This window comes from Diplotaxodon limnothrissa, linkage group LG11 (assembly GCF_057381915.1).
Source record: "Diplotaxodon limnothrissa isolate DT_005_m linkage group LG11, D_limnothrissa_male_GT1.1, whole genome shotgun sequence".
Lineage (NCBI taxonomy): Eukaryota > Metazoa > Chordata > Actinopteri > Cichliformes > Cichlidae > Diplotaxodon > Diplotaxodon limnothrissa.
In genome coordinates this window covers 2,872,418-2,883,892 of record NC_140606.1, presented here as the reverse complement: position 1 = coordinate 2,883,892, position 11,475 = coordinate 2,872,418, and the positions used below count along the sequence as shown (strand labels likewise).

Below are 11,475 nucleotides of genomic sequence, written 5' to 3'. Positions count from 1 at the left end.
CCACTGAAAGGGAGACATCCTCTGGAGAAAATGAAAACCTTTTGGAATACAAAACAAAAAAGAGAAGAGTTAAAGCTAAGTATATGCACAAGTAGACTTTTGTGTGACATTTCAAAGGGACTGCATCCATTACTTCTGTTTATTGAAACCTAAAGCTGAATAGCTGTCTTAACTTTCTGCCAAGGAACAGATGAAAAGAAATTGTTTGCTCTCTCAAGCAGTTGTTATTTATGTGTGTTATTCATTACTTTGGCTTGGTTGCTGTTTTTGATACAAACTCATCTGTGCCCATTGTAATATTTTCATATGTTACTATTTTTATATTGCTATGCATTATAAATAAAGGATTACTTATTACTATTAAAGGTCTGCATTTGTAATTGTTGGTATTATTTATAAAATATGCGCTCTTAAGTTTTTTGCTCCATAAAACGATACCTGTCACTTTTTGGACATAGAGTATCAGCTGTTGAGAATCCTGGCTCATACAAAATAGAAGTAAAAGGTTTCAACATCCAGCCTTTTTATGATTAAATACAAAGTGTAATAACAGAGTTATTGGGGTGTGATTTTGTTAATAGTTAGTCTTAAGTATAAGTTTAATAGTAATGAGTAAGAAAATATAGCCAGAATAATGGAATGAGACTAACACCTGACCTCACACTGAGATTTGGTATGAAGTGGCATGTTTGTGCTAATGCTGACATTGGGGCTCAGAGTTCCTCTGTGTGTATATATTTGTGAACGTTAACTTGGCTAATGTCCAAGGGTTTGACTGCTTTCCTGTTGGATTGTATCACAAAGAACAGGGATAAGAGCACCAGTGGCCGTGCACACCCTCATCTCTCTCCTTCACCCGATCATTAGTGTTGGAAACCGCCATTAGCTCAGAGTAGATTAGACTTCAGTATAGTGCAAGTGATTTGATTTTATGATTATTTGATTCAGTTTTTTCTGTGTTCAAGCTCAATTACTTTAATAAAATATGGTGAATTCAAAAATTATAAACTGTGGACATTACCCTTTTAAACCTTTCTGAAACAAGACAGGTAAAAACCAGTGTATAAAAGTTTACATAGGTATAAATAGCTCTAACACTTTACTCCAGCCTGGCGTCCACACATGTGGACATCACATTTTGGGTTATTTAGACCAAAATACTAAATCTTGATCAACAAGTGCCTGATATACAGTTATGAGGACATTATACTGCAACTGTTCTATCGAAATTTCAAATGAATGTCCTCATATGTGGCTCTCATTTTTCTCAGAAACAAAAATTAGGTAAAAAAAACAAAACCTGGTAATTCTTTGTTTTTACATTCATCGGGTTCCAATCGGCCCAAATATCAAAGAGAAATTAAAAATGCATGCCATGGAAGATTTCGGGTCTTAGGGGGTTAAAATGACCAGACCCCTCCGGCCTGTTTTCCAGGCCACTAAATTAAACCCAGTCAATTACCAATTGAACAGAATAAAAACCTACGAGGTCCACTAATAGTCCAAAAGTCCAAATCTTTAATAGAAAAGACAGGCAGAACTCAAACAAACAATAATCCAAACGAGGAGCATATATACACACTGGAAAGTAAATAATTATAAGTTATTAAATCAGACTAACTAAATACAGTAAAACTAATAAGGGAAGACGAACACACGGGAAACAAAAATAACAGTGTAAACATACCAAAACTCAAAATAAAACAGGAAAGCTACTACAAACCGAGTGTGACACAATTACATTCATATTGAAACATATGTGATAATTTTCTTTCTTTGTAGCATTTTTAAGATATGTGTTAGAACAGTCATTATGCTGTTTGGATTAGGAACCAATCATTTTTGCCAAATAGTTAACACAAACTTAGAACAACAATGAACAATTTTCAAGATTCTGATTTACAGAACAAACAAAAGTCACAAAAGGTTTCATTATTTAAGAAACAAGATCAAGTTTTTCACACAGGAATGAAATGACAGAATCCAGTGCAGCGGGGCCAAAGGTGTGTGTCAGCAAACTGAAGGTTGAGGAATCAGTCAGCTCATGTTTAAGATTGTGTTGGATTTTGAGAAGAGTCTGTCTGTTATTAGAAAGTAAGATTAACAATGTTACACCAATAACCCAAATACGGGGAAATGACAAATAATACCAAAAAAGATACAACTTTCATATTGTTTTACTAACTTACTTTGTCATATCAGCACTTGAATGGTCGATGCCTTTACAGACCATGTCTGTTGTGACATCGCAGGCCAATCTTCCGGCAAACCCGAGGGCTAGCTCCCCAGCCTCCTCTTCACTCAGAACACTAAACACTGTTACTTTAGTTTTGGCCTTCTTAGGCCTGTCAAGAATCATTGCGGGCAGTTTGGCTTTACGGCCCTAAAAAAGAAAAAGTGCAAACACCAAAAGAGCAGAGAGAGACACACACGCGCACAAAGTTAAATGCTTTTGTTTACATGGTGTAATTGTGTATATGTTGCAGCAAATGCACAATTTCCAGCCACATTGTCACTTCATTGATACGAGTAACCCGGATTTATTTCAGGTGACATCAAAATCACAAAATGTATACCTACCCCAATCAAACCTCTGCTTGGATTCTGCGCTTGATCTCGTCTTCTGTTATTGTGTAGGTTTTCTTTTTTGAGCTTGGTACAGATAAGCGACCATGCACTCTGTAAACTGTACTAGTTCCTTCTGAATCAGTTTGAAATTCTGCATCTGCATCGATCCTGTCAACATCAGCAGCAGCAGCATTATCTGTACTCAGACTTGTGCCGTATACTTTCTTTTTCTTTGTCTTCAGTCTGTGTGCCTTCATCTCTTTCAGTCTGTGTTCCTTCATCTCTTTCAGTCTGTGTACCTTCATCTCTTTCAGTCTGTGTACCTTCATCTCTTTCAGTCTGTGTGCCTTCATCTCTTTCAGTCTGTGTACCTTCATCTCTTTCAGTCTGTGTGCCTTCATCTCTTTCAGTCTGTGTGCCTTCATCTCTTTCAGTCTGTGTACCTTCATCTCTTTCAGTCTGTGTGCCTTCATCTCTTTCAGTCTGTGTACCTTCATCTCTTTCCGTCTGTGTACCTTCATCTCTTTCAGTCTGTGTACCTTCATCTCTTTCAGTCTGTGTGCCTTCATCTCTTTCAATCTGTGTACCTTCATCTCTTTCAGTCTGTGTACCTTCATCTCTTTCCGTCTGTGTACCTTCATCTCTTTCAGTCTGTGTGCCTTCATCTCTTTCAGTCTGTGTACCTTCATCTCTTTCAGTCTGTGTACCTTCATCTCTTTCCGTCTGTGTACCTTCATCTCTTTCCGTCTGTGTACCTTCATCTCTTTCAGTCTGTGTACCTTCATCTCTTTCAGTCTGTGTGCCTTCATCTCTTTCAGTCTGTGTACCTTCATCTCTTTCCGTCTGTGTACCTTCATCTCTTTCAGTCTGTGTGCCTTCATCTCTTTCAGTCTGTGTGCCTTCATCTCTTTCAGTCTGTGTACCTTCATCTCTTTCAGTCTGTGTGCCTTCATCTCTTTCAGTCTGTGTACCTTCATCTCTTTCAGTCTGTGTGCCTTCATCTCTTTCAGTCTGTGTACCTTCATCTCTTTCAGTCTGTGTACCTTCATCTCTTTCAGTCTGTGTGCCTTCATCTCTTTCAGTCTGTGTACCTTCATCTCTTTCCGTCTGTGTACCTTCATCTCTTTCAGTCTGTGTACCTTCATCTCTTTCAGTCTGTGTGCCTTCATCTCTTTCAGTCTGTGTACCTTCATCTCTTTCAGTCTGTGTGCCTTCATCTCTTTCAGTCTGTGTACCTTCATCTCTTTCAGTCTGTGTGCCTTCATCTCTTTCAGTCTGTGTGCCTTCATCTCTTTCAGTCTGTGTACCTTCATCTCTTTCAGTCTGTGTGCCTTCATCTCTTTCAGTCTGTGTACCTTCATCTCTTTCAGTCTGTGTACCTTCATCTCTTTCCGTCTGTGTACCTTCATCTCTTTCAGTCTGTGTGCCTTCATCTCTTTCAGTCTGTGTACCTTCATCTCTTTCAGTCTGTGTGCCTTCATCTCTGACTGTCAGTCCTCCTATCTCACTGTTACTTGTCGGTTTGCTGCAGATGTTCTCTCCCTTAGGAACTTTTCCTTTGTCATTCGCTGCCTGATGCTTTCCCTGATGACATTCTTCACTGGCTACTTCTATTGCTCCTCCTGTATAGCCACCTACTATGCTGCACAACTCCTTTCCCTCTGCTGTGCTGCACTGTGCTGTTACATAACGAAGAATGATATAAACAGCACTATATCAATTTAATTGTGTTGGGAAATCCCCACAATACGACACAGTTATGTCTAAAATAGTTTTGTGTAAAAACTGGATCTTGAAACGTCCACTTTAATTACACAGTCCGGGTGTGCAAAGGCAAAATTACGAAATTTTTTTCACTTTAAACATTTTTGGACATTGTTTAGTTATATTGTGACTTACTCTCACAGAAGATACAGATGCCACAAACAGACTTTGAACAACGCATGTGCTTGTATGCACCACATTTCTGGCACTGCACCTGTGAATTAAAAAAAAAAGAAACAAACAAACAAAAAATAAATGAACAAAGTCCATTATATAAACAATCTATATGGCTAAGGACATGTCATAGCGTACCCGGTCTTTGGCTGCAATCACGAACCAGCACTGACTGCACTTCCTAGTTCGATCTGCAAAATATAATTTGTATAAGTACAAGTTACATTTTCCTATGTTAGAGAAAAAGAAGGCGGCTAATTTTATCTTTACCTATTGTGGAAAATAAGTAGTGGCAAAGTCGGGACCTGAGCTTTGTGATTTCAGTGTTGTACTCCTCCACGTGTGTTTTACCCTCAATGAGAGATTGGGCAAACTAATAATTGACGAAGAAAAAAAAAAAAAAAAAAAAGAACAAAAAGAATTAGATTAACAAAGAAATGTTTGTTTGTTTTTAACCCACCCGAGAAAAAAAAAACAGAGCAACCAAAGCAAAGCATTACTGCTGAAATGGTTCAATCTACAAAAAAAATTGAGATTTTACCATCCTGCCTCTAAGGCTTTAAAAACTGAATAGGCAAAAATGTAAACATTACTTATATAAGTTAAAGCTATAGTTTTCAGTACCATTATGACATGCACTCCACATGAGTTCCCATCCTGTTGATGTGGGTGGCTCACATGTGACAAGGTCCACTCTCCAGCGCAGCCTCTTGCTGAAGCAAATGAGCTGAGAGATCGCAGTTATTACAAATAAAAAGCATATAGAGAAATCAATAACCACGTTCGGTAATGATTTCAATTAAATTAAATATGTTATGTTAAATATGTTAATTAATTACCTCCAGTTTTTCAACACCGCACTTTTTCTGACCTCCGACTCGCCAAATGAATTCATATAGACTATGGTCCTCTTGGGTATGTCACAAAACTGTTTTGTAAAAAGATGGATATGGTAGGCTTGGGCCTTGAGCTTTCCTAATGAGGGACACTGAAAAGTATCATGCACTAGAGAGAGTGCAAAATCTGTGCAACTTACAAACAAGGTCCAGTGGCTGCCGTTTTCCAGACAGGCTCCAATCAATTTCTCATACATCTGAAAGATGTTTTTCTGGAAATAAAAAGAATGTGACAAGTATGTTTTTCTGTCAAGAATGACACTGCAAAACTGCAAAAGCTTGTCAGGTGAGACTTGTAATTAATTCTGCAGATACACAAACATATAGAAAGTGTCATTTTTTGTTTACATTAATTAATTTCTATAGTGTGTACAAAACAAATCAAGACCACAGACTCAACACGCACCACTCAATTTTTGGTGTTCTTTATCAGTTGGCCAAGACAGAAATGTTTTAATCTGTGTGCATTGCTTTTGAGCAAGTCTTTACACAGAAAAGGTTTCAGAAAGGTGTTTTTCAGGTTCTTCTGACAAGGCTTCAATTTTGGAAAATGCTGTTTGTTTATAGTGGCAACTTATAAACCCTTTGTGATAAGAACATAGTTACCACAGTCCAAGTCATACCTTCAAAAAGTATGCACTTTGTGCTCTTGTGGACCCATCCAAAATTTTTCCAGTGATTTGGCTTGGTATTGGATAAATGTGAGGGAAATTCTATAAAAATAACATAAATACACCTATGTTTTCAAATACATTACAAAAAACGTAAACATGCTATGTCATTATGATCAAACAAGCTTTTCAACATACCTCACACTGCAAATAGATTAGGCCATCTATTACCTTATAAAACAAATAAATAAATACATATAAATAAAAACAGAACTAAGGAATATGATTCATTAAGTAAATTGTACAATAAAGTGTATTTAAAGCAGAATTTAACATTAGTTTTATGACAACATAAAAGGATTTTTATGTCAAGAGGTACCTCATCTGAAATGTTAGTCTGGTCAAACAGGGATTTCAAACTTGAAATACCAATAGAGTTTGGTCCAGCTACTCCCACAAGGTAATCTGTGAGAAAGCATATGCTGTAGTCAACAGATATCATTTTCTTTTTGCATGCTGCAACCATCATCCATTTCAGTCTTCTAGGAGCTTTGTCTGGTTGTAGTTCTTTTTTCTCCTCCTCATCTATTAATTAAATTGTTTTCTGACCTTCCTAACTGTTTCCGACCTGTCTTCCCAATGTGATGTTTAAGCAATATATGTATGGTCAGAAGGGGGTGAAATTTTCATTGCAGTTGTACGTGTAACATTGCATGTGATAATAAAAGGCTTGATTGGTTGATTATTCAACATGAGTTGACATTTACCTGACATTGTGAAGGAGTCACAGTTTCTGTAAGGGTGTAAGAACATAACATGTGGATTTGTTACACTTCTTTTTCACAAGTTAATAACAATCAATAATTTTCATTCCATTATTTACAAGCTATCACACGATGTCCCAGGGACAACATCTACACGATGTCCCAGGGACAACATTTACACGATGTCCCAGGGACAACATCTACACGATGTCCCAGGGCAAATTCTACATGATGTCCCAGGGACAACATTTACACGATGTCCCAGGGCAAATTCTACATGATGTCCCAGGGACAACATCTACACGATGTCCCAGGGCAAATTCTACATGATGTCCCAGGGACAACATTTACACGATGTCCCAGGGACAACATTTACGCGATGTCCCAGGGACAACATTTACACGATGTCCCAGGGACAACATTTACGCGATGTCCCTGGGACAACATTTACGCGATGTACCAGGACAAATTTGTAAATTTCTGGATTACTGTTAATCTCCATAGAATCAAGAACTCATGTCCAGTTTCACAGCTATGGACCAGTTAATTATGTTTCCAGGTGATAGTTTGATTCATAGATTCAGCACACAACCATAAGTCTAGGCCTTTTAGTCCAGATTCTCTTCACTTATGTTTGTAAAATGATCAGGGAAGCTACTGCAATTTTGCCTGACCCAACCCCCGGGCCACGAAACACCCAAAAAGTTGGGGAACGCTGGTCTAGAGAACACTGGTTAGCTAATGCTGTCGTCAAGTAGCCTATCGCTAGCAAACAAACAGCAAGCCAAGTGAGGAACATATGTATAATGCTTACCGTTTATTAAAGGAAAGTATCCTAAATTGACTTCAAATTCGGCGGACAGGCGAATTGACTTCAAATTCGGCAGACAGGCGGCGGTTTTTCGCTTCTTCACTTGTATTTCGAAATAATCGAAGGCGGGTATTTCGAAGTCGCAAAGGAATGACGTCACAAGAAGGTGATTGGTCACCTGCAATGTTGAACCTGGAACAACATTAATTATGATGATGTGGGAACAATGCTGACACGAGGAAATCAGATCGTCCCGTTCCATCGCGTAAATGTCGTCCCTGGGACATCGTGTAAATGTCGTTCCTGGGACATCGCGTAAATGTCGTTCCTGGGACATCGTGTAAATGTCGTTCCTGGGACATCGCGTAAATGTCGTTCCTGGGACATCGCGTAAATGTCGTTCCTGGGACATCGCGTAAATGTCGTTCCTGGGACATCGTGTAAATGTCGTCCCTGGGACATCGCGTAAATGTCGTTCCTGGGACATCGCGTAAATGTCGTTCCTGGGACATCGTGTAAATGTCGTTCCTGGGACATCGTGTAACAAAGTGCATACTTTTTGAAGGTATGACTTGGACTGTGGTAACTATGTTCTTATCACAAAGGGTTTATAAGTTGCCACTATAAACAAACAGCATTTTCCAAAATTGAAGCCTTGTCAGAAGAACCTGAAAAACACCTTTCTGAAACCTTTTCTGTGTAAAGACTTGCTCAAAAGCAATGCACACAGATTAAAACATTTCTGTCTTGGCCAACTGATAAAGAACACCAAAAATTGAGTGGTGCGTGTTGAGTCTGTGGTCTTGATTTGTTTTGTACACACTATAGAAATTAATTAATGTAAACCAAAAATGACACTTTCTATATGTTTGTGTATCTGCAGAATTAATTACAAGTCTCACCTGACAAGCTTTTGCAGTTTTGCAGTGTCATTCTTGACAGAAAAACATACTTGTCACATTCTTTTTATTTCCAGAAAAACATCTTTCAGATGTATGAGAAATTGATTGGAGCCTGTCTGGAAAACGGCAGCCACTGGACCTTGTTTGTAAGTTGCACAGATTTTGCACTCTCTCTAGTGCATGATACTTTTCAGTGTCCCTCATTAGGAAAGCTCAAGGCCCAAGCCTACCATATCCATCTAAAAAAAAAAAATCCAATTTCTTTGTTAATCAAATTTTTTTTTCTTCTTTTTTTTCTTCTTCATCAATTATTAGTTTGCCCAATCTCTCATTGAGGGTAAAACACACGTGGAGGAGTACAACACTGAAATCCCAAAGCTCAGGTCCCGACTTTGCCACTACTTATTTTCCACAATGGGTAAAGATAAAATTAGCCGCCTTCTTTTTCTCTAACATTGGAAAATGTAACTTGTACTTAAACAAATTATATTTTGCAGATCGAACTAGGAAGTGCAGTCAGTGCTGGTGTGTGATTGCAGCCAAAGACCGGGTACGCTATGACATGTCCTTAGCCATATAGATTGTTTATATAATGGACTTTGTTCATTTATTTTTTGTTTGTTTGTTTCTTTTTTTTTTAATTCACAGGTGCAGTGCCAGAAATGTGGTGCATACAAGCACATGCGTTGTTCAAAGTCTGTTTGTGGCATCTGTATCTTCTGTGAGAGTAAGTCACAATATAACTAAACAATGTCCAAAAATGTTTAAAGTGAAAAAAATTTCGTAATTTTGCCTTTGCACACCCGGACTGTGTAATTAAAGTGGACGTTTCAAGATCCAGTTTTTACACAAAAATATTTTAGACATAACTGTGTCGTATTGTGGGGATTTCCCAACACAATTAAATTGATATAGTGCTGTTTATATCATTCTTCGTTATGTAACAGCACAGTGCAGCACAGCAGAGGGAAAGGAGTTGTGCAGCATAGTGGGTGGCTATACAGGAGGAGCAATAGAAGTAGCCAGTGAAGAATGTCATCAGGGAAAGCATCAGGCAGCGAATGACAAAGGAAAAGTTCCTAAGGGAGAGAACATCTGCAGCAAACCGACAAGTAACAGTGAGATAGGAGGACTGACAGTCAGAGATGAAGGCACACAGACTGAAAGAGATGAAGGTACACAGACTGAAAGAGATGAAGGTACACAGACTGAAAGAGATGAAGGCACACAGACTGAAAGAGATGAAGGTACACAGACTGAAAGAGATGAAGGTACACAGACTGAAGGAGATGAAGGCACACAGACTGAAAGAGATGAAGGTACACAGACTGAAAGAGATGAAGGTACACAGACTGAAAGAGATGAAGGTACACAGACTGAAAGAGATGAAGGCACACAGACTGAAAGAGATGAAGGTACACAGACTGAAAGAGATGAAGGTACACAGACTGAAGGAGATGAAGGCACACAGACTGAAAGAGATGAAGGTACACAGACTGAAAGAGATGAAGGTACACAGACTGAAAGAGATGAAGGTACACAGACTGAAGGAGATGAAGGTACACAGAATGAAAGAGATGAAGGTACACAGACTGAAAGAGATGAAGGCACACAGACTGAAAGAGATGAAGGTACACAGACTGAAAGAGATGAAGGCACACAGACTGAAAGAGATGAAGGTACACAGACTGAAAGAGATGAAGGCACACAGACTGAAGGAGATGAAGGTACACAGACTGAAAGAGATGAAGGCACACAGACTGAAAGAGATGAAGGTACACAGACTGAAAGAGATGAAGGTACACAGACTGAAAGAGATGAAGGTTGTTGGGGGAAAACTCTGTAAAAAACCCAGGAGAAATAAAGACACAATGAGACAAAGTCACTTTCTTTATCAAACGTGTACACGGGTGAGCTGCTAAGAACAACTCACAACGTGTACAGAGGCTGGGCACTTTTTATAGGAAAGACAGTGAGAACAGGATAAGAAAATACAAAACAGATAAAATAAACAACTCCATATGTGGCGCTAGTCTCGTCAGCAGAGAGCTGGGAGAAGGCTGTGAGAGATAAAACAATCTAAAACAATATGTCCCAAAACAGTATGTCTTTGCTGAGAAAGTCTAAAAAGATAATTCTAAACTAATCTAACCATAGACAAAAGGGCATCTTTGTACATTTAAAAGAAGGTAAAGAAACATAGAATCATTTTTCCTGTAACAAAGGTACACAGACTGAAAGAGATGAAGGTACACAGACTGAAAGAGATGAAGGCACACAGACTGAAAGAGATGAAGGTACACAGACTGAAAGAGATGAAGGTACACAGACTGAAGACAAAGAAAAAGAAAGTATACGGCACAAGTCTGAGTACAGATAATGCTGCTGCTGCTGATGTTGACAGGATCGATGCAGATACAGAATTCCAAACTGATTCAGAAGGAACTAGTACAGTTTACAGAGTACATGGTCGCTTATCTGTACCAAGCTCAAAAAAGAAAACCTACACAATAACAGAAGACGAGATCAAGCGCAGAATCAACGCAGAGAACATGTCAGTTCATGTTTTCAGAGGTTTGATTCGGGTAGGTATACATTTCGTGATTTTGATGTCACCTGAAATAAATCCGGGTTACTCGTATCAATGAAGTGACAATGTGGCTGGAAATTGTGCATTTGCTGCAACACATACACAATTACACCATGTAAACAAAAGCATTTAACTTTGTTTGTGCGTGTGTGTCTCTCTCTGCTCTTTTGGTGTTTGCACTTTTTCTTTTTTAGGGCCGCAAAGCCAAACTGCCCACAATGATTCTTGACAGGCCTAAGAAGGCCAAAACTAAAGTAACGGTGTTTAGTGTTCTGAGTGAAGAGGAGGCTGGGGAGCTAGCCCTCGGGTTTGCCGGAAGATTGGCCTGCGATGTCACATGAGACATGGTCTGTAAAGGCATCGACCATTCAAGTGCTGATATGACAAAGTAAGTT

The 11,475-nt window shown here is 38.8% G+C and overlaps 2 protein-coding genes across 2 annotated transcripts; one reads left to right on the top strand and one right to left on the bottom strand.

Moving 5' to 3' along the window:
* Positions 1-2,760: 2,760 nt before the first annotated feature.
* On the bottom strand, positions 2,761-7,024 carry LOC146622194 (uncharacterized). The gene is made up of 11 exons (XM_085364977.1): positions 6,781-7,024; positions 6,393-6,478; positions 6,212-6,244; positions 6,026-6,115; positions 5,346-5,614; positions 5,131-5,233; positions 4,777-4,879; positions 4,645-4,697; positions 4,468-4,546; positions 4,020-4,247; positions 2,761-2,939 (listed from the first exon to the last, which is right to left on the bottom strand). Exons 1-11 carry the CDS (start codon positions 6,824-6,826, stop codon positions 2,761-2,763), a joined length of 1,269 nt encoding a protein of 422 aa, XP_085221103.1. The 5' UTR covers positions 6,827-7,024.
* Positions 7,025-8,082: 1,058 nt separating this feature from the next.
* LOC146622193 (uncharacterized) lies at positions 8,083-10,870 on the top strand. Its single transcript, XM_085366781.1, has 7 exons — positions 8,083-8,103; positions 8,565-8,636; positions 8,806-8,908; positions 8,988-9,040; positions 9,139-9,217; positions 9,438-9,689; positions 10,716-10,870. The coding sequence occupies exons 1-7, from the start codon at positions 8,083-8,085 to the stop codon at positions 10,868-10,870; spliced, it is 735 nt and encodes a 244-aa protein (XP_085222907.1).
* The last annotated feature ends 605 nt before the right edge of the window (positions 10,871-11,475 follow it).